The sequence below is a fragment of the Anoplophora glabripennis genome, unplaced genomic scaffold (genome assembly GCF_000390285.2).
Source record: "Anoplophora glabripennis isolate ALB-LARVAE unplaced genomic scaffold, Agla_2.0 scaffold941, whole genome shotgun sequence".
In the NCBI taxonomy this organism is placed as follows: Eukaryota; Metazoa; Arthropoda; class Insecta; order Coleoptera; family Cerambycidae; genus Anoplophora; species Anoplophora glabripennis.
The window spans coordinates 91,196-112,390 of NW_019417042.1; the positions used below are offsets into that span (position 1 = coordinate 91,196).

At 34.0% G+C, this 21,195-nt stretch overlaps 2 protein-coding genes across 3 annotated transcripts in view; one reads left to right on the forward strand and one right to left on the reverse strand.

Annotated features, from left to right (window-relative positions):
- The window catches only part of LOC108915202 (WD and tetratricopeptide repeats protein 1), a 16,325-nt gene extending 12,061 nt beyond the window's left edge, over window positions 1-4,264 (forward strand). The window contains exon 11 of the mRNA XM_018721177.1: window positions 3,892-4,264. Within this exon, the coding sequence (XP_018576693.1) occupies window positions 3,892-4,065 (174 nt within the window). The 3' untranslated portion in view covers window positions 4,066-4,264. The remainder of the gene's footprint in view (window positions 1-3,891) is intronic.
- Window positions 4,265-7,181: 2,917 nt separating this feature from the next.
- Window positions 7,182-21,195, reverse strand: part of LOC108915212 (chaoptin) — a 36,037-nt gene continuing 22,023 nt past the window's right edge. For both annotated transcript variants that reach the window (XM_018721190.2, XM_018721189.1), the window contains exons 2-10: window positions 14,908-15,183; window positions 14,582-14,845; window positions 14,426-14,525; window positions 14,082-14,371; window positions 13,879-14,025; window positions 11,980-13,754; window positions 8,523-8,815; window positions 8,182-8,469; window positions 7,182-8,064 (exon numbers count right to left, since the gene is read on the reverse strand). In XM_018721190.2, coding sequence (XP_018576706.1) covers window positions 7,487-8,064; window positions 8,182-8,469; window positions 8,523-8,815; window positions 11,980-13,754; window positions 13,879-14,025; window positions 14,082-14,371; window positions 14,426-14,525; window positions 14,582-14,845; window positions 14,908-15,183 — 4,011 coding nt within the window. In that variant the 3' untranslated portion in view covers window positions 7,182-7,486. The remainder of the gene's footprint in view (window positions 8,065-8,181; window positions 8,470-8,522; window positions 8,816-11,979; window positions 13,755-13,878; window positions 14,026-14,081; window positions 14,372-14,425; window positions 14,526-14,581; window positions 14,846-14,907; window positions 15,184-21,195) is intronic.

Consider the following 21,195-nt stretch of genomic DNA (forward strand, 5'->3'; position numbering starts at 1 on the left):
ATACTTTTTTGTTTGACGTCAACTTTCGCCAGAAATCCCAATGATACAATTTTTCATAACTTTTCAACCCCCCAAATTAACCCTCCGCCGCCCCTGCTCACGCATTTGTTTTTTTTTCGTTTATTAAAAGCCCCATTTTGTTAAATTTGATCGGTCTATTTACAATATTTTAATATTTAAAAATTTAATTTTTCATAAAAATTCTTTCCAAAACATAAATTGATTAATTGAAGATTTATCATAATACATTTTTGTGATGGAAATTGCAAATACAACCAGGTTTCGATTTGCTCGTAATTGTAAAACGTTAAAATATGTGCAAGTGCTTCAAAAACGTAAGGCGTCCCCAAAATGACGGTTTACAAGCATCGCTTTGTTTTCTAGGACGGGAGATTTGTACAGCGCCGCTCGTGACTACCTCTACGTCACGCAAGTCTGGCCCGACCAAAGGCAGGCCTACATAGGCCTCGTGAAAAGCCTAATTGCCCTGAAATGGGCCGACGAGGCACAAAGGTGGTTGGAACATTTCTGCTCGTCCCATTCTGATTACGCAAACAGTCCCCAGGTAGATACAAAGTTAATAATCATTTCTTTTTCCCAACTAATTTTTTGTTCCGATAAATATGAATGTCGATTTAGGTCAGATGTTTACACGAAAGCTTAGAATCCCTGAGAGCCTCGAACCCCCCGAAGGAAAAGGAAAGCGAAAACTCGGAACACAAGGAGAGATTCTTGAGGAAAGTGGACGAGGCCGAGCAAAGACGAAGATTGGACTCCCGGGATTACGAAGTGAGGTTTTTGGGGCATTGTAATACGACAACCGACATTAAGGAGGCCAATTTCTTAGGTAAAAAAAAAACAAATCGTTTCGTCTATTTTGTCTGCACGTAATGGGTAATCGGTTTTTAGGTGAAGATGGCAACTATATCTGTGCGGGATCGGATGAAGGTATCATTTTCATTTGGGAAAGGAAACACGCGTCTATTGTGACGGCTTTAATCGGAGACGTTTCGATAGTCAACTGCATACAACCCCACCCCAGTGCCTGCTTCATAGCTTCGAGCGGAATAGACCCAGCTGTCAAATTATGGTCTCCGATGCCAGAAGTAAGTAAATTTATTTTCCAAAGTGGTTGCATTTGTAAATTTTTTAAAATACATTAATTTATTAATTTGCTAATAAAACATTATAGGTGAGACAGTTTTAGTGTAACGGTGCCGTTTTAAATGAATTTTTGTGATTTTCAGTTCTTACAAAAGTTCATTTATAACATCGGGAAATTCTGACGTTCGTGTTTGAGAAATGTTAATATTGCTTCCTAAATCAGACAAATCGAACTTAGTACTATGCAACTAGTCAGAAAAATCCTATTTAAGTCATTCCCAGGTCTAAATCGGAAAAATCCAGGTGGGAAAAAACGTAATTCTGACTTCTAAGTCAGAAAAATTAATTCTTTTAGGTCAGAAAAATCCAACTTATAATCTTAAGTTCTTTTTGTCACAGAAATCCGTCTTGTAGGTTAAAAAAATCTGATTTACAAGTCAAAGAAATGAAATTCCAAGGGATAAGTCGTTTTATAATAATAATAATTAATAATTCATACATAATTCATTTTATAAGTCAGAGAAGTGTAATATTGAGTGCCGAGTCAGAAAAATCCAACTTATAAGTTGAAAGTTCCAAGTGGGAAAAATACAGGGTGTTTCAAAAAGGTGTTGCCAAACTTGAGGAGCGGAAGAAATTCTTTGTACATAAACCCCTAGTCGGAAATGACCCGTTTTGGCCGTGGAGCAATTTTTGTCCAAAAACGTATCGTTATTACATTGACTGCAAAAGGCTTCCCTATTTAAATAATTTTTGTTAAGGATAACGCAAAAACAGATAAAAAAACGGCTAAAAGTTGTTTTTCTTTTTTCAATGCAAATCCCCTTCTTCAATGACCACCGCCCTTGCAATTTGTGGATGTTTCTACATCTGTTGCCTTTTTCTCTTAACTGACAATGGATTGATGAAAATGTTTGGCAAGGATATCGACAATTCGGAAAGCGCTCAGCTTCTCTAGCCTTGCATCTTGCTTCGCCATAAATAAGATGCATGTCTGCATAGTCTTCAAACATAAATTGGTCCATTTCAACAACTTTGAAGCAAAATTTTGTCGCAAACAAAACAAATGTGAAACACGCAATTAGCTCCCATCATTTATTACGTGATAGCTCTGTTCATTTGTTTCGCTATTCTTCACAGCGTGACACAGATGACATTGCATGGCTAGATTAGATGCGTGCAATAGAGCTTTTATAAAATCAATTTTTACCAACATTGTGTGCAGAATATGCAGTTGGTAAACACTTATCAGAAGAGATAAACGTGTTTATTTTGTTTCAAATCATTTTATTAAAAAAAAAATTACTTAAATATCCAAAGTCTTTTGGTATCAACAAGATAACATTACGTTTTTGGACAATTTCTCCAGGGCTAAAACTGCTCATTTCCGATTAGGGGTTTATATGCAAAAAATTTCTACCTGTATATATCCCCCTCAAGTTTGGCAGCACCTTTTTGAAATGCCCTGTATAATTTTGAATCCTAAGTAATCCATCATATAAGTCCAAGAAATGTAATATCGAGTTCTAAGTGAGGATAACCTAAGTGTGAAAAATTGAAATTCTGAAAGAAAAACCCGACTTACAAGCAGGGACGTATTTCTAAAGTATGTGCCATGGGCGATTATAATCGGCTGCCCCAGTATCTGTTAGTAAATATACAAAATTATTGTACCTGGATTATTATTATTATTTTTTTTAGAATTTGGTTTTGAAAACTTATATCTGGAAAGTCGTTGATTGTGCTTACAATAGTTTTGAATTATAAATCAGAAATATGTCAGTTTGATGATCTAATCTAAAATGTTAATAAAACGACAATTGTCCTACTTGTAACACTTGTAAAGCCGATTTTAGAACTCTGTGTTACATTTTTCTGATGTATGACTAAGATTTTTCTAATTTATAAGTTGGACTTTTCTAACAAACTCTGAATTACATTTTCCTACTATTATCTTAGAACGTTGGGCTAATAAATTGGATTTTAAAACTCCAAATTACATTTTCCCACTTTATAAAACTTCAATTAATTTTTGATAGATTTTTCTGAGTAATAAATTGGATTTTGCTGATTTAGAACTCAGGTTAATATTTTTCCATGCTCGTAACTTGAAATTTCCGACTTGTAAATCGGATTTTAGAACTCTGGATTACATTTTCCCAAACTTGTAATTTCGAATTTCTGACTTGTAAGTTGGATTTTTGTAACTCAAAAATTCCAGCTTGTAAATCAGTCTTGAAATCATATTTTTTACATTTGTAACACTACTGATTTTAAATGTGATTTTAGAACTAATAATTTTTCTCATTTATAAATAAGATTTTTCTAATTTATAAGTTGGATTTTCTTAACTTCAAACTCAAAATTTCATTTTTCCCAGCTGTAACTCAAAACTTCTGACTTGTAAGTTGGATTTTTGTAACTCAAAAATTCCAGCTTGTAAATCAGACTTAAAATCATATTTTTTACATTTGTGACACTGAACTACTGACTTTAAAACTGATTTTGGAAGTAACTCATAATTTTTCTCATTTATAAATCGGATTTTTCAAATTTATAAGTTGGATTTTCTTGACTTCAAACTCGAAATTTTATTTTTCCCAGCTGTAACTTAAAACTTCTGACTTGTAAGTCAGATTTATTTTTTCGCACTTAGAATTTCGAGTTATATTTTACTTGTAACTTGGAGCTTTCGACTTGCAAGTCAAAAAATATATATTTGATACCTTCTGTATTTTACCGCTGTATAGCGTACATACGGGACAAATTCACTAATATTTTCAATAGGATGACAATATAAACACTCGAGTCGTCAAAGACATCAACGCGGTGGTGGAGGCGAACCAGCAGCGCATGTCGATGGACCCCTTCGAGTCCATGCTGGTCAACATGGGGTACAGGATACCCGGCATCAACGTGGAACCCACATTTCAGGAGGTGCCCTCCTGCCGACCCTGTTAACGGTTCCCCTTCCGTTGTGCACAAAGCATTTGTTTTGTTTTAATTTGCGGACTGTTCTCGGATTTTAGCAGTTTTAGAACACCAACCAGAGGAGATTCAGTCCCGTTGGATAAAATGTGACGCTATATTTTTTACAAACATGATTCCCGACTTGTATTTTTATTTTGGTGTTGTATATAATAAAGTGAGTGTTGATTTATCATGGGGATTTTAATTGCATTGTATAGATGATATCGTTTTTATTACTTGTACGCTATATATGCAGCTATATAGTTCTCTTTTTTTTTTTGTAATTGTACATAGTTCCGTCATGAGGTAGTTTTTATTTTAGATAGAATTATTAATTGAACATCTAAGTTATTTATTATCTTTCTTTATACATTTTTATTGTTACATTGTACAAATAAAATTAACTAGTTAATGCTCTTTCTTTTATCTTTTCCTTTCACTTCTAGGTTTTATAAAGGGTGGATTGACTTTCACCTCAAACTTTCAGAAAAAATGGTGCATCAAAAAATACTTGTTAGATATACAGGGTGTAACAAAAATAACGTTATAAAAGTTTCTACAAATATTTTGAAAATGGTAGGAGGGATTAATCCCAAATTTGGTATGAATATGATACTACATACACCTCATAATCTGAAGCCTTCAATGATTAGGAGTGTAATACAGGTGTGGAGATATGGGGAAGCTGGACCCTACTTGATTTTGAAAAAAATATATGCTTTTATTGTACAGTACAGCGATTTTTGAACGGAACTAAAGAATGAAGGCAATTTAGAAATTCACCTAAATTTGTTTAAAGTCAGTGGCATAGAAATAATTAAGAAAAAAGGAAGTCTGCATGGCTTCCCCATATCTCCACTCTTGGATTATAATTTTAATTATTGAAGGCTTCAGGTTACGAGGGGATGTAGTGTAATATTCGTACCAAATTTGGGATTATGTATTCCCTTTTACTGTTTTCAAAATATTTCAAAACAAATTTTTTAAATTTTCAACACTTACCCTTACTAATGTTAAGTATTCTTCTGCAGGCGAAGTTTGTAACATTATTTTTGTTATACCCTGTATATTTGCAGTTTTTTTTGGGGGAAAAAAGCAATTTCCAAAGAAAATTTCAACTTGACACTTGTAACATTTATAAAGAATTAAACGTTTTGACTAATGAACTAATGATATTGTAGGATTAGGAAGTACCAAGTAGACCACTTTGTCAGTAGATGCAAAACATTGCTTGCTTTGTGCTAGTAGGCGTAAAGTACCAGTGACATTTAAAAATGTGACGTATGCTTTATAGCACAAAACATATAATACACTTTATAGGTTATATCTCAAATATACGAGTAGTTTTCAGTAGGTGCCTTAACTTTTTATAATTAAAAACATATTTAATTTGCGCAAATACTTGGTTTGTAACATTTATTGTGAAAAAAAAAACAGCATGTACACAAAATTTACACTTTAAAATACGCTTTCGTGGTGGACATTTATGTCGATAAAATAATCGAAGACAAAAGTGTAAGTGTTCTATATATATATTTTATTTACATCAGGGTTACTTGGACTATTCCTAATATTAAAAAAAAAAACAACCACGATATATAATAAAAATATCGATCACTCCTTGGATAGATTAAAATAACGATGCCGTTTGAATAAATAATTTTTATTAAACATTTATAAACCTTAACATGATAAAATATTAAATAATATGTACACCAACCGTTATTAGAAATACCTAAATTTTTTATTTTCATTCAGGACGGCCAAAAAATATGGCAAATATTAACGAAGTACTAGTGACCATTTTTTATTGCGGAGTTCGCAGAATTAAGGGCGTTAAAAAAAGACGAGAAATAAAAACGTTTCATTTTGAGCAAATTAGTTCTCGATCTTCTTTTAAACTGAAGGCTCGTTGCATTTCATACCATCATCCGTTGATACGCAGAAACTCTTCCCAAATATTAGTTATATCCGTGGATAGTGTTGTAAAATGCTCGACGATTTATTTCTGGAGAATTTTCGTTGAGCACAAAAGAGTAAATGAAAATAAATCGGCATAAACGAGAAAAACACCAGGATTTATGTTTTGCATAGTTGTTTTAAAATTAGAAACGTGAAATATTTTTGAAAATGATGAAAATTCCATTTGATTTTGAATATTGTAAAAATTTTGAAAATGCTCTAAATTTTTCAAAAGCGCTCCCATTTTCTCCAATATTTGTAGGAGCAATTTTAAAAAAGTACCGCTATAGTTCAATCAAATTAGATTTTTATGTGCCAAAATTTATTTCAATAAACAAAGACACGTAAAAATTAAGAAAAATTCCGTAAAATTAAATGAACAACTTTACCCCAGCTGAATGAATGTTAGGCCTTCATTTTCAAAATGGCATCCAAAGTTCGCAAAAAAACTAAACATTTTAGAAAAAAAAGTTTAAAAGTTGTAGAATTTTTTATAACAAAAGTTTTGAGCCCAGCCCGATGTGAATCGAAAAACAAATTGCAAAAAAAAATTACTAAAAAAATTTTTTTTACGAAACTCAGAATATGTAGTCCTTGGAAAGTAGAATAAGTGCATTTTTATAAAATTGCAAAATATTTGATAGTTTTTGCAAAAATTGAGTGTTCGAAAAAGACATTCTTTTTTTAAGTTTCATTAAATCATGCAGTAATGCACTTACGTGACCCATCTTGGGCTTAAAATTTTCTCTAAGAGCTGTACTTTCCTGTGCAATTGTGCACGTATTGCAAAATAATTGGAAGTATGCGAAAAATTTACCGAAACTTTCTCTTCTCTTTTCCAGTCGAAAAATGTAGGTCTTTTTCTTATCGTTGAAATTTAATAAGAATGGCTTTATTGCCATTTGAAAGAGAAAATTTTTTCACAATTTAAAAAAAATCTATAAAATTTTTGTTTTAAAAACTACAATTTTTGTCTAAAACATTTTTTTTTAATTTTTTTACTTTTTTGTACAATTTTTAATAATTGTACATACCAAGAAATTAATAAACATATTTTTTAATCTGATCGTTTGAAATATTTTAAAAATTATTTCGAGTTTTTTATAAAAGGATTTAATTATTATTTTTTACTACTTTATTCTACTTTAGACGAACTACGTAATATTGATTCTCCTGATAGGATATGACAACATTTTGTATCCAAATACATTATTGACACATTGTGCATGTTCGTGCCTTTACAACACTCTCCCCGGACATATTTAACTCTGTTTAGATTAAATCCATACCGTTTTATAGTTTTTTAGAATTTGCACCTACCGCTACCGCCTAATAAAAAAAAAACGTTCATTTTAATTAAGCACTAGAACTTTCCGCTGTAAATCTCCAAACTCTACAGTATATCCACAAGAAAACAAACCTTTTTATACACTTCCTCCGTTAAATATGGCTACCGATATATTTTCTCGTCTGAAGGATAGGCCGCTATGAAGTAGGGCTGCGCCCCGTTCTGGTAGTAAGGGACCCGACCCATCGTAGAATAATTCGAGGGTCTCAGACCCTGAGCGCTGGTCAATTTGTGAGGCAAAGTAGAAGAATATCCCGCGGCGTAAGGAGGCACCGCGTATACCGTAGGCGCCCCCTTTACGCTACAAGCGCAACTGCTTCCACTGCCTACCATCCCGGGAGGCATTACGGGCGGGCTGTTAAATTGGTTACTGGACATTTTCAGTCTGATTATGCAGATGATGATTACCAGAATCGCTATGAACGCCACCACTCCTCCCACTATGCCTATGATGAGAGTGTCGTCGTTGTTCAAGGTAGACTGGCCGGGGGAATTTGTTTTGGATTTTACCTTCTCTGTGGTCGGTACGGACCATATGATGTCGTCAGGTTCGGTCGTTTTCGGTTGGATCCGGTTTCCTCTGGTTTGTATCGACGTGGAAGGTAGCGTGGACGAGGCGGTAGTTATTTTTCTAGTGTCGCAAGTCAGTTCGTCGTCTCCCACCTCTACCAAAAGTTTTCCTGTAGAACATAGTTTATTATGACGTTGCAACTTATGAAATTTTTATGCATTACATCAACGCTTGGTCACCTTCCCATTGTAAGATATCAACGAATAAACCATTTACACTCCCTTACCTGCTAAGTTTTCTGGTCCAGAGCACACCACCGCAGTCATATGCGACGGTAACCACCTCCTCAAAGCTCTAGCACTGCAATCGCAAATTATTGGGTTACTCTCGAGCCCCATGATCTTCAAGTCGCCTCTCCTGTCTTCAAGGGTAGCTAACATCTGGGGACTGATGGTAGTCAGCTGGCTACCGGCAACGTCCAACGTAATCTTAGTAGATCTAGGCACTGGGAAAAACAGAGCAGGCGGCAGCGAAGTTAGAGAAGTGTTTATAAGACGAATAATGACGTCAGGTCCTAAAAATTCACAAAGCTTATTTCAAAATCCGTTTTTAGAAACGATGTTTTACCTTTGAGGCCCGAAAGAGTCCCAGAAGAAATGCTTCGAAGTCTGGAACCCCTTATACCCAGTTCCTTGAGTCTGGGGTGCAGTAAAGACTGAAGTTGGTCGCTCCCGACGGCAGCGTCTTTAGTTTCGATGTTTATTTTTTCTATCAAGGGGATGTTTTGGAGCAAGCCTTGAATATCCAGGTATCCTAGCTTGGGATAGTCGTAAGCCTCGAGTACTGATAGATTAGGTATGGATTTGAAGGCATTTTTTTCTATGAGATTGCATTCGCTTAAAGAGTGCAGGCTTAAGTGTCTAAAATAGGTTTAAAAAATTGTTATATGCAGTGTAACAAGTTTTACTGCCATTAATTGAGCGTAAAATAGATTAAGCATAAATTGACCTAATTATAGGACATATGACTAGTGTGCGACACTTTTATTACAGTGAATAATAATAAAAAATTCAAAAGGAATCAATTATCATGAAAAAGTAATAAATTTGGAAAAATAGGGAGGGAAATAAGGAAAATTGTTTTGCAGTTGTTGCATTTATAGTATTCTGTGCACAAAATGTCGAGGTTCTTAATTAACCGATCTTATGTACCCGGTGATTTTCTATAATGTCCATCCACCTTAACTAGTTTATTTGGGGCAGTAAAATTTTGTAGAAAATATGAGTTTATAGCATTTTTTCCGTACTATTTGCACATGTATTTGAAAATTAATTAAACATATTATTATACAGGATAGATCAAAAAGTATACTTTAATTTTAACCATTTTTTATATAACAAGTCATATAATCAAAGTCAACGGTTTTTGAAATAAAAGCAAATGTAGATTGAAATTTAAAATTTTAAGTTCTTATCTAGTAGCAATGGATAAATCAATAAAAGTGACAGTGACAGTAACTTCATCAAGTAATTCTAAAATATAGACCTAGTCAACTATAAGATCTATATTCTAAAAGTATTACTGCAAATTGTTATTAAAAATGCCATACTCGTAAAGAGAAAAACAAATAATTTTAAGTTCGTTTATTTGAAACAACTATAATGCCGCAGCAACGCAAGGAGATTTAACTCGAGAAAATCCAAGAATCCACGTTCCTTGCAAAAAAAAACAATTAAAAGGATATTCAAAAAATTTCAAGAAACATCAAGTCTGAACAGAAAGAAAAGAGTGGTGCAGGACAACGAAGACGCGGAATTTAATATTTTACTTTCTGTGCAAGAAAATCCAAATATACAGGGTGATTCAGAACTTATCCAAAAAAAAAAAATTCTGGATGTACAGGGGACCCTTACAAATACAATTTTGTAAAGAAAAAATCAAAAAGGGCAGTTCGAAAATAATTTAAAAATACACTTCTGCACGGCACTGGAAACTGGTCCACTGTAAAACCTGGCCTGGCACAATGCGACCGTCATGGCGGTGTGATAAAAACGGACAAAAACTTTCACAAGGAAAGAAATAAATAGAATTTTATAGCACCTATTTTATATCGGCAAATTCAAATGCTTTTGCCTTTATTAATTAATACAATTAATTTGTGTTTTTAAATAATAAAATCATTTGACATACCCCAATTGTTCAAAATTTTATCCACTAACGTGTAAACACATTTGGGTCTGTCTTATTTACTTTCTACGAACTAACACAAATGATGTCTTGCTTCACCATAAATTAAAACGATATCCATCAACTCTGAGTTGCTATACACGCAGACCATTTTTGACACTAACTACTAAAAAGCTGTTGTAAACACCACAGATAACAGGTAAAAACTACCGCAACGACGGATTTCAGTATTAGGTCACATGGCTCTCCACACATATTGCGAATGACGCTAGAGACTACAGTTGTCCAGCTATGAATGTGGTTGAATGTACTATAACTTCAATAATTTTTTTCTCGGAAACTATAAGGATTTAACAAAAATTTTTTTTACGTTATTAACTCCATTTCTCATGCCGCATCTATTCCCAAATTTTTTTGGATAAGTTGTTAATCACCCTGTATAAGGCATATTTAAAAAAGTTTACTAGAATGGAATATGCATGATCTGTCCTATTCAAAATTTCAGAAGACTCTTAAAAAAGCTGGTTACAAGCCTTTCAAGATCATACCTACTCCAAAATTGACACAGACGAAGAGAAAAAAAAAATTAGAATTTTGCCTATCTTATGATGGAAAGAATTAATGACGATTCCAACTTTTTAAGAAACATGATGGCATGATAAATATAAAAAATACCAGGCTTTGGGCTACAGAAAACCCATTCTGCTACAAAGAATTTAGATTTCAAGGGCAACAGTCTGTTAACGTTTACTGCGAACTAAGGGATAACAAAATTATTGGACCCTATTTTTTTCATCAAAACTTGAATGAAAACTTGTATTTAAACTTTCTCGAAAACGACCTAGAAGATTTTCTAGATGCAGCATTTTGGACATGTATTCCAGCAGGACGGAGCCCCATCCCATACCACCCTAAGAGTGAGAACCCGCTTAAACCCACTTTTTAACATGTGGATTGGTAGAAGAAATGCACCAATTAACTGGTCAGCCAACAGTCCAGATCATACTCCAATGGATGCGTTTCTATGGGGATATTTAAAAAATCGCATTTACCAAAATCATATTGAAAATATAGAACGTCTAAATCAATCAATTTTTATTTGCTAATATTTAAAAAGCCGTTGACTTTGAGTATATGACTCGTTACATAAAAAATGCTTAGAATTAATCGAAGAATCAATAAATTAATTCAGATATAAGGTGTCCCATTTAAAAAAAAGTATATTTTTTTATCTACTCTGTATACTATGTTTAATCAATTTTCAAATACCTGTGCAAAAAGTACAGAAAAAATTCTACAAGCCCACATTTTTTACAAAATTTTTCTGCCCCAAATAAACAAGTTAAGATGGATTCATGTCATGTTTTTTTTTTTTTGTTTATTTTAGGGGTTATAGTACGTGTTCCCCTGACTACAAACATGAAATTCTTTTATTTTTAATCAAATAAACAGAATACTTGTGTACGCCGCCATTGTAATCATGCATTACAAATATATGAATTGTAGGCAATCTACAGTGCATGTGAAGGGAGATAGTGTGAGTCAATGGTGACGAAGAGCATTCGTAAACAGTATATCTAACTGTAAATTTGAATGTTTTTCTTCGCTAGAAGCCGTCAACAGACTATTTATTTTTGTGTATTTCATTTATCATTATTGATTATTGCTTCGTTTTTTGCTCGGTTACTTGGCAACTACTGTTTATGTGGCGAAGAAAGTCTTTATGACGGAATTTGAAAAAATAAACTACTGACACGTGTTTTTAAAGGTCAAAGGATGTCTCTGTATAAATATGACCCCTACTCAAAGTTCCATCCTGTATACTAGTTAAGGTTATGGCAGTCAAACTTCTAATAAAACTGTACGTTTTTAACAGCTAGAAAAATAAAATTTTTACCTTAATATTTCCAATCCAACAAAGTCGGCCTGTGAAATGGAAACTATAGGATTTGCGGAGATGTTCAAAGTCTGCAAGTTGTGCAGGAGCTTCCAGATGTTGGAATAATTGGAAATGTCCGGTATTTTGTTATTAGACAAATCGATCTCCTCCAGCAAGGTAACCCTCTCAAAAATATTCTCATTTAACAGCGTTATATTATTAAACGACAAGTTCAGGTGTCTCAAAAACGGCGTCTCTAGATGGGGGACCATTTTTATCCCCGTACCGGCCAAATTTAACTCACGCACGGTTTTGGGTTCTCCGAGAATATTACGCACGGCTTTCTCCGACAGGGGATTGAAAGACAAGTCTAATTTTTTTATGTTCACCATTATGCTGTCGTCCGCCGGTATCTCCCTCAGCTTGTTGCGGGACAAATCTACCGATGACACAAAGAAGTACTGCCTTTGCAGGGACCTTAAGGGAGCAATTTCGAAAAGATTCCTAGCCAAGTTTATGTTCTCTAGCATTTGTAGCCGTACCCTTTCGAAAATAGTCTCGGGAAGGTCTTCCAGGATGTTTCCCTCCAAGTCTAACAATTGTAGTCGTACCAGACCCTCGAAGGTCCTCTCGCCAAGCCTATCCAGTTTGTTATTGGACAGATCCAAGATTTGTAACTGGGTGGAGTTGTGGAAGGCCATTTCGCTGATAGACTCTAACTGGTTATTTGCCATTAGCAGCGTTCTTAGTTTCGGAAGTCTGGCGAAGTCTAGTTCCTCGACGGTTTTCAACTCATTGTTGGACAAGTCGATGTATTCCAAGAACTGTAAGTTGGCTATTAACTCGGCCGGGAAGAAATTGAATTTGTTGTTTGCAGCGAAAATGGATTTTAGTCTCGGATGTATTCTGAACGACGACGGGAATAAATAGCTGAGTTGATTTTCCGAAATATCCAAGGATTCTAGGCTAGTGCCCGTGTTGAAGAATTCGCCTTTAAACGAACTCAGTTGGTTCCCTTTCAGTACCAATTTTTTAATGTTCATTACGTTGACGAACGAGCCAGCTTTAATATTCGTAATGTTGTTGTAAGACAAATCGATCGTGGTAATGTTAGGCATATTGGCGAAACTCGCTTCCGTAATTTCCGTAATGGAGTTGCGCGACAAATAAATCTCCCTAAGAGCGTTTGACTTTGCGAAAAACTCCACAGGAATACTTTTAATACTGCTGTAACTCAGGTCGACGGTTTGCAGGTTAGTAAGTTTGTGTAAAAGCACCCCGGGCACGTTGCTTAAATGCACATTTCTACTTAAATTCAGATTTCGCAACTCGGAAAGTAAACTGAAGGTGTTCCTCGAGAGCTCTGTCAACTGATTATCGCTCAAGTCTAAAATCTCTAAGCTCGTTAGCGTTAAAGGTCCGGCCAAGTTCGAAATACGGTTTTGCGACAAATCTAAACTAATTAGAGTGTTTTCTAAGCCCGTAAATGCATCGGAGCTCAAGGTGCTGATCAAGTTCCTCGATAAATCCAAGGACTCCAACTGCTGGAAGTACTGGAAAGATCCCGATGGCAGTTCTCTGACTATATTCTTGGAAATTATCAGTTTGGTTACTTTGTCTGCCATGGAACGTAAAATGTCTGCCGATAGTGCTGCCACGCGATTATAGTCGAGCTGCAGGGACGTTAACTTTGGCAGCCGACCCAAAGCCGACGCAGGAATGAGGAGGATGTTATTGTCCTTGAGATTTAGGAATTCCAGGTTGTTCAGGCCTTCGAATGCGTCGTCTTCAATCTAAAAATACCAACAGTAATGCACATTAACTTTAATTGTTATTTACGTCAGCATTTAGTGAAGTTGTGGTGTGTTTATGTGTCTTCATTGTTAAATTTGTGTGTGACCTAAGTAAGTTTCTTACCGTTCTCAACGAATTAACGCCTATGTCCAATTTCCGCAACTGCTTCAAACCCAAAAATGTCCCCGGTGCTATATTGGCCAGGTTATTACGGCTGAGATCTAATTGGTACAGATTGCTCAGGGACGCCAAGTTGCTGTTGTCGAGGCTCTAAAATTCACCACGACATCATGATTTCAAAATTATTTGAAAAACTTAATACATACCTGAATTAAGTTCGAGGATAAATTTAGATATTGCAAATTTTCAAAGACTTTCAAGGCGACTGCGGGAAAGTCCGTAATAAAATTTTGCGACAAGTCCAGCTGCACCAGGTTGTCCGCCCCTTGGAAAACGTCACTGTTAAACCTGGACAATCGATTATGGGACAACTTTAAGGTCTTTAATTTATCTAAATTTGAAAATGCATGTCCCTCTATTTGAGAAATCAGATTACTGCCCACGTCTATTTCTTCCAAGTGCTTTTGTGCTTGAAACGCACCACGTTTGATGGTGTCTAAAATACATATTTTATAGTACTGGACGCAAAAAGAAACAATTTAATCATTACCAATCCTATTATCCTTCAAAGATAGCAAGCGAAGAAAATGAGGACCGTTCAGTGACATACTCGGGATGAAACTGAAACTATTTCTGTCCAAATACAGTTTCTACAAAAATTACAGTTATTGAAGATTGAAAGTTGTTTTTAAGTACTATTTCTTACCTTTAAATTGTCGCACCCCTCCAAAGTCCCTTCCTCGATAGCTTTTATCCCGTTCCCACTCAGATCCAGCAGCTGCAGGTGAGTCAAACCCCGAAACTCAGTGGTGGAGAATATAGGATTTAAGTTGTCCCCTAGAAGATTATCTGCGAGTCGCAGTTCGACCAAAGTGGATTGCAAGCCGAACAACATCCTTTCCGTCAGCCTCCTCAACAGATTTCCCGAGAGGTCTATGCTCCTCAGGGGAAGATCCGTCGATGAGAATACCTGTGGGATATAATAAAATAAGTTTAGAGGAAATTGCTTCTATTGATGTTCGAATTATGCACCTGGGTGGGTAAAGATTGGTGTCCGGCCCATCTCTGGCTGAAAGATACTATGGGCGCCCCATACGGTAAAGAGGGGAGTTCGCTTGAGAAAACCACCCTGTCGCAGTTGATAGCTATGGAGGGGTTGCCTTCTAGGGCTTGCTCGATAGGGCCAAGGGCGCACGTGCAGGGGAACCACAGGTCTCTGGAGATTTCGAAGCACGGCTTAAAGTCTTCGAATGTTGATATGGAGGTTGAGAGGGATAATAATGTTACTATTTTCAAAAACCAGTCCATCTGAAATAGAAATTTATAACATTTAATAAATCAGTCAATATACAAGGTGTTACTAATTAAAATTTAAAAAATGATTTTTATTGATAACTCCAGTGATTGTAGAGATGTGTATCTGAAATTTAGCAGTTATTTTGATTTTAAGTCGGCACACTTTTTGTGTAATTTTGATTTAAAATGTTAAAATTATTTTATCTATCCGTCACTAAAGCATAAATCTAATCGCTTGTTTAATAGTAATTAATAATAAAGAAATAGAAGCAAAAAAAATCTATTGTTGCTTAGGTACTTCTTTAATCCGGAGGCAATTAGTTAGCGTAATTTTAAAGGATACAAAATACGGGACAAAAATGTTTCGATTTTATTAAAAAATTTATTATGCAAATGTTATTTTTGATGAGTTAAAAACTTGATTAAAATTTGGGCATTTATTTTTGGGCCACCTGTGTGTAGATGGAAACTGTAAGGAATATAGTAATTTTAGTTAGTTGAAAAATGGATTTTGTCTGTGTTCATTTTATTTGAGAGGCAACTCAGACAATGTGTTTGACGAAGTGCGAATTTTGTTCTAGATTTCAGCAGATAGGTAGGTAGGTACTTAATATTTTCCAGTTGGTCAGTTGGCCACGAACTTAAAATCATTTGTAACAGAAAGATACGCATCAAAGATAATTTCTTTCTTCCTATTGATGACTTATGGATATAAACCATATGTTAAATATAAATATTATACAATGATGTATGTATGTTCACGTTAATCTACCAAATGTTCTGCAAATGTAGGTGTCTACATTGTCAGTGTCATCGAATATTTAAATAAAGAATCATTGAAACCAGAAGTAAGATTGTTAAATATAAGGTGTAATTAAAATAGTTTAGACCAAAGTTAGCAACGAATTTTATATTACAAATCAATGAAAAAGGTTTCTATAAACATCTGTTCGGAAACGTTTCGGTTTTGAAAAATGAGGTGTAAAAAAATAACAAACGTGTTTTAATTTAGTACGCGCTTTAGTTTTTGATAGGTACGGTCTTTTTGACATAATAGGTAGCTATAAAGTCGTAATTTTGGGCGGAGATTTAGTAATGTCATTTCTTTCAAGATATTCCAAATTGAAGTTATCAGAATGATATACATATCACTTTATCACTACAACGCAACGTCCGTTAGGATGCAACGTTCCAGAGGTAAATCTCATATCTATTAGGTATATATAGACCAGGAAATTTAGCCTGAAAATGACCATTTCGGGGATAATGCTCATAAGTGCCTGATTTTTTGTGAGAAGGTAGAAAAAGTGGTATATAACAACATATCTTTACACGTAAAAAATCAAAAAATACCATTTTTGTTTATAAGCCATAGAAACTGTGATTTTAGTGAAATTTCACGTATTTAGTATCAAATCGCACATAAGTATTAAAATATAGTAAATATTTCATTTTGCAACTAAGCAAATTTACAAAATAAATTCCCTAGGTCGCAAAAATGATTTTTTTTTTGAAAAATAACAATGCGATCCGATAGCTTATAGTGAAATATACCAATAAAAAAATTTAGCGCGAATACGGGTGACCCTCAAACATGTGGGGATTGATTATTAGTTAATTTGTTTATTAGGCCACAACTCGCAAAATATTCAACTTACGGTTTCCAGCTTTCGCACAGATTATTCGTCAGTAAAAATGAATAGTTGGAGATAAGCAATACACATCACTGTTATTAATAAGCTTTTTATTAATGTTTATTTAAATTGCAAAAAAATAATGCTATTTATTAATAATTTTTGACTGGATCAATATTTTTTTCGTACGTGGGTTCGTTTTGTTCGTATTGAAAAGACAAACAAAAAAGAATTTTACTTTTTTGCAGTAAAATCGTCCGGACAAAAGTTATAAGCTAAAAACGTGAAATTTCACTAAAATCACAGTTTCTATGGCTTATAAACAAAAATGGTATTTTTATATTTTTTACGGGTAAAGATATGTTGTTATATACCACTTTTTCTACCTTCTCACAAAAAATCAAGCACTTATGAGCATTATACCCACATACCTCTAGTTTTCCTGGTCTAATAAGAAATGATTGCTAAAAGTTTCATGATATGCAGTTATTTTTAAAGTAATGGTAATTCAAATAATCACGTTATCCATGAGTGAATTAAAGTTATATTTTCTTAATAAAATTATAGATATCGATAAGCATCAGCAGCATATTTGGCTTATTTACAAAATGTGAAATAAAAATTTCATAATTTTCTGTTGGTTTGTTGCTTAGAAACTGCTTATTTATTTTTCATTATCCTGTACCCACTGTTTGTTGCAATTCAAAGTAGGCTGCTGTCAAAGTTAGTAATCATTAACAAAGTTCATGCAGTAGGTGTTACGTTTTTATTATATTGCTTGTTTCAAAGTCTTAAAAAACCTTGCACTAAATATCTATAAGTATAAATCATAAATAAATAAATTCGTACAACAGTAACACAGACCACATTAACAATCCCATCCGTAGGAGATGATTACAAAGAAAAAAATAATCAACTATCCTTTGTTACATATCTGACATCAACCTACTTTACTCACAATCACTGTTTCCAAGCCTGTTGAGTTTATGAAAATTTACTAGGTAGTAGATATTTGTACATACATACCTGTATGATTCTTTTGCTTTAAAACCATAGGAATTATTCCTATGACAGAGCGACAGAGATAGTAATCTGATAATCTGGAGTGATTTTCATAAATATCTAATATGAATGAAACAATAGGTACCTATGCAAATTTGCAGTTTTTTAAACAACGAAAATTATGAAATGTAACTTTCAATTTGAAACAGGAAATTTTTGTTTCATACTTTGTAGTGAATTTTGTTTATTACTACAAACTTTAACAGCAGCCTACTTTATACTAAATTGAAATACTGTTTATTTGCATTTCATTTACTGTTTTCATAATGAACTACATATTAGAAACAAGTAGGTATGCTTTTTTTTTTCATTTTTAACAAAATTAATGTTTTATTTGTAGTTATAGGCATATGAGTAACTCAATAAGTTACTCGTATGGTTATAGGTACCTATTAAGTTTTAATATACTATCATTCTATTTTTCAGACTTTAAATGTTGTAACTATAAAAAATTTAAATTTTGAAAAAAATAAGAAATCTATCAGTTTACTACGGAAAAAATGCAAATATAGGTACCTACGGGCAGCCCTTTTTGAGATTCTAGGTCCGACCTCTAATTGAATCTATCACAACATTTTTTCTCATAAAATAAAAGTTCTTTTTGTGAAGGAATAAATCTTTGAATCTCTAAATTGATTTGAAGCAGAATGTTTACGCAACAATGAAAAGCCTCTTCAAATTGTTATCAGTTTCTCCTAAATATTTAGCCTGGTTACTACCCTAAAAAACTACACATAAAATGCAGTTTTTCCGATAATGACAAAAAAATTTTTAAACGATCTCGTTTGATCTCTTTACACCAAGTGTGTCACGAGAGCCCTACGGGCGGACAAAATCCGTCTATTCATATCTCGCAGCCTAGTTTTTCAGATTATCGCCGCTTATTAGTGCAATTATTTACAAGCCACCTTAGACGAGGCGAGAAAGGATGCACGGCATCACACTAACTCGCCGGAGATATCGAGATCCGACGAAATTCGCCGGCGATAACGGTTAAAATATCGGCGATCGCTTATTTGGGAATGAATGGTATATGTCAAGGCAATTACTTTCGGCCTACATTTCCAACGAAAACGATACCGCCGTTGCTCGCCGTAACCCACGCCGTCTACTTTGCACTTGTCGGACTGGACGGCTGTGTTTGAATACTTAGGCGGTGTTGCCAAATATTAGCTTTGTCATGTAGACATGACAGAAAAAAAGTGCCAACCTTGCTACAGCAAGGAAAGGGGTTGTTTAATCCGTAATTAAATTTTTTGGCGGAAAATATATACGGAATATATAATTGAACACAAGTGTAATGTCTTTTTGGTAATTACCTAAATTTACAAAAATTAATAATATAAATTAATACCAAATTTTCGGTCGCAACTGCTGGGCGCAGGAGAGGTGCGATCGGGGTGATGTTGGTGTTGTGTAGGTTTGACCTTTCTACGTCCAATAAAGTGGTCCAGGCATAGCACGATTAATGAGATGGCAAAAAAAAGAGGGTGGAAAATGTTGAACCTCTATACATTTTGGCGTAGCGTTTGGCGTAGCGTTTTTGACGGTTTTCAGAGTAGTTTTGTGTTAAATGACAACAGAGGTGTCAGAAACCATGTTACCAAATTCGTTGGTATAGGTACAGTAAAAATATACCATTGGGTCTAACATAGATCCATGAGGAACCTCCATCCAAAACTTCAGAATTTAGTTTCTACGAAACTAGGTACTTATTTACTGAAATTAGATCTTTATACAGTACCTATTTACCTATTTATTTTGTAAAAATCACACAAGAGCTTTCTTAACAAATTATGTGAATTTGGCGACACAGAAATGTTGAGATAATGCTAACCTTAACCCGCAATATTCAAACAATTGTTAGGTAATTTTTCTTAAATATTGCGAGAAAACACTTGACCTACTAAGTATAACAAATGTTGCTTTTAATTTTACAAATTGGTTACGCTCGTTCTACACATTGACATAATATAACTGAAATTGTAATTATACATACAGGGTGTCCCTGAAAATGATGGACAACGCTTGAACACAGGTTCTTGGATGAAAACAAGACTATTTAGCCTAACTTACCTACATATATACAAAAGTGCACGCCTACTGAGATATAGCCTTCTAAATATAGAACAGATAAACTAGTTTTTTTCAAATAATTTGAAAACTGTTTTTCTTAGAAACTTCAAATTTGGTACACATATTTTTTTATATAAGGGCAATGTAAATATAGAATTTGGTGAGAATGCATATACAGGATGGTCTCTTTCTAGTGCCTCTGCGCCACTGGCTATCCCGTGACTTTTTTGTATGTACCCCAATGACGTCAGAATTTATATTTTTAAAAATAAGAACTATTTTAGAAGATTTTTTGCCTCTTACAAAATTTTGATATCGTTTATGGATTTCGAGTAAAATTCACATTTTTTACACATTAAATAATATAAAATCAGTTTAAGATAAATACAACATTCTAGTACGAGGTGCCATATAACAGAGAAACAAATTCATAACAATAATTAAAAGGTTCTGTGTCAAGCTAGCTGTGATTTAATTTTAGCTTACTTTGTTTTTTATTGCAATTTATACTTTTGCTGAACAAACTGATATGTTAGTAGTTTTGGGTTATTGTGAAGGAAATTGTTGTGCTACTGTTCGAACATATGCTGAAAGATTTCCTAATCGAAGAACGCCAAATCACAAAACATTTACTAATGCGGAGAGACGCCTTCGGGAAAAAGGACGTTTTTTACCTGTAACATTAAATCGTGGATAATGTACGGCCGGAATTATTCAGCTGGAGGAACAAATTTTGGAAAGAGTCGAAGAAATTCCTCAAGTAAATAAAAGGCGTTTAGCGGCAGAGGTTGGCTTTCAAAAATTTCTTTTAATAGAGTATTAAAAGACCAGTTATTACAGGTTACTGGTATTACAGGGTACAGGTAGATATTACAGCTTATTAAAAGTCTAACAGGTGGATAGGTAGAAGAAATAATGCCCCTTTAAAATGTCCACTTCGATCCCCGGACCTAAACCCATGTAATTATTTCATTTGGGGAGCGTTGAGGACCACAGTTTAAAATAATTTTTAAGTAAATACAGAAAACGAATATGGGAAAGAATACAACATGAAATTAATGTTATGAGAGGTAATGCACAATTATTGGATAATTTATAATTTTCGAAGAACTAATGTTTGCGTTTAAGAACAAGAAAGTAACTTTGAGCATTTACTGTAATATTATTTTAATGTGATTTGATTACAAATATCAGTTTATTTAAAATGGTAATGTTGACTTTCTTACATTATTAGTTGTATTGTTTATTTAAA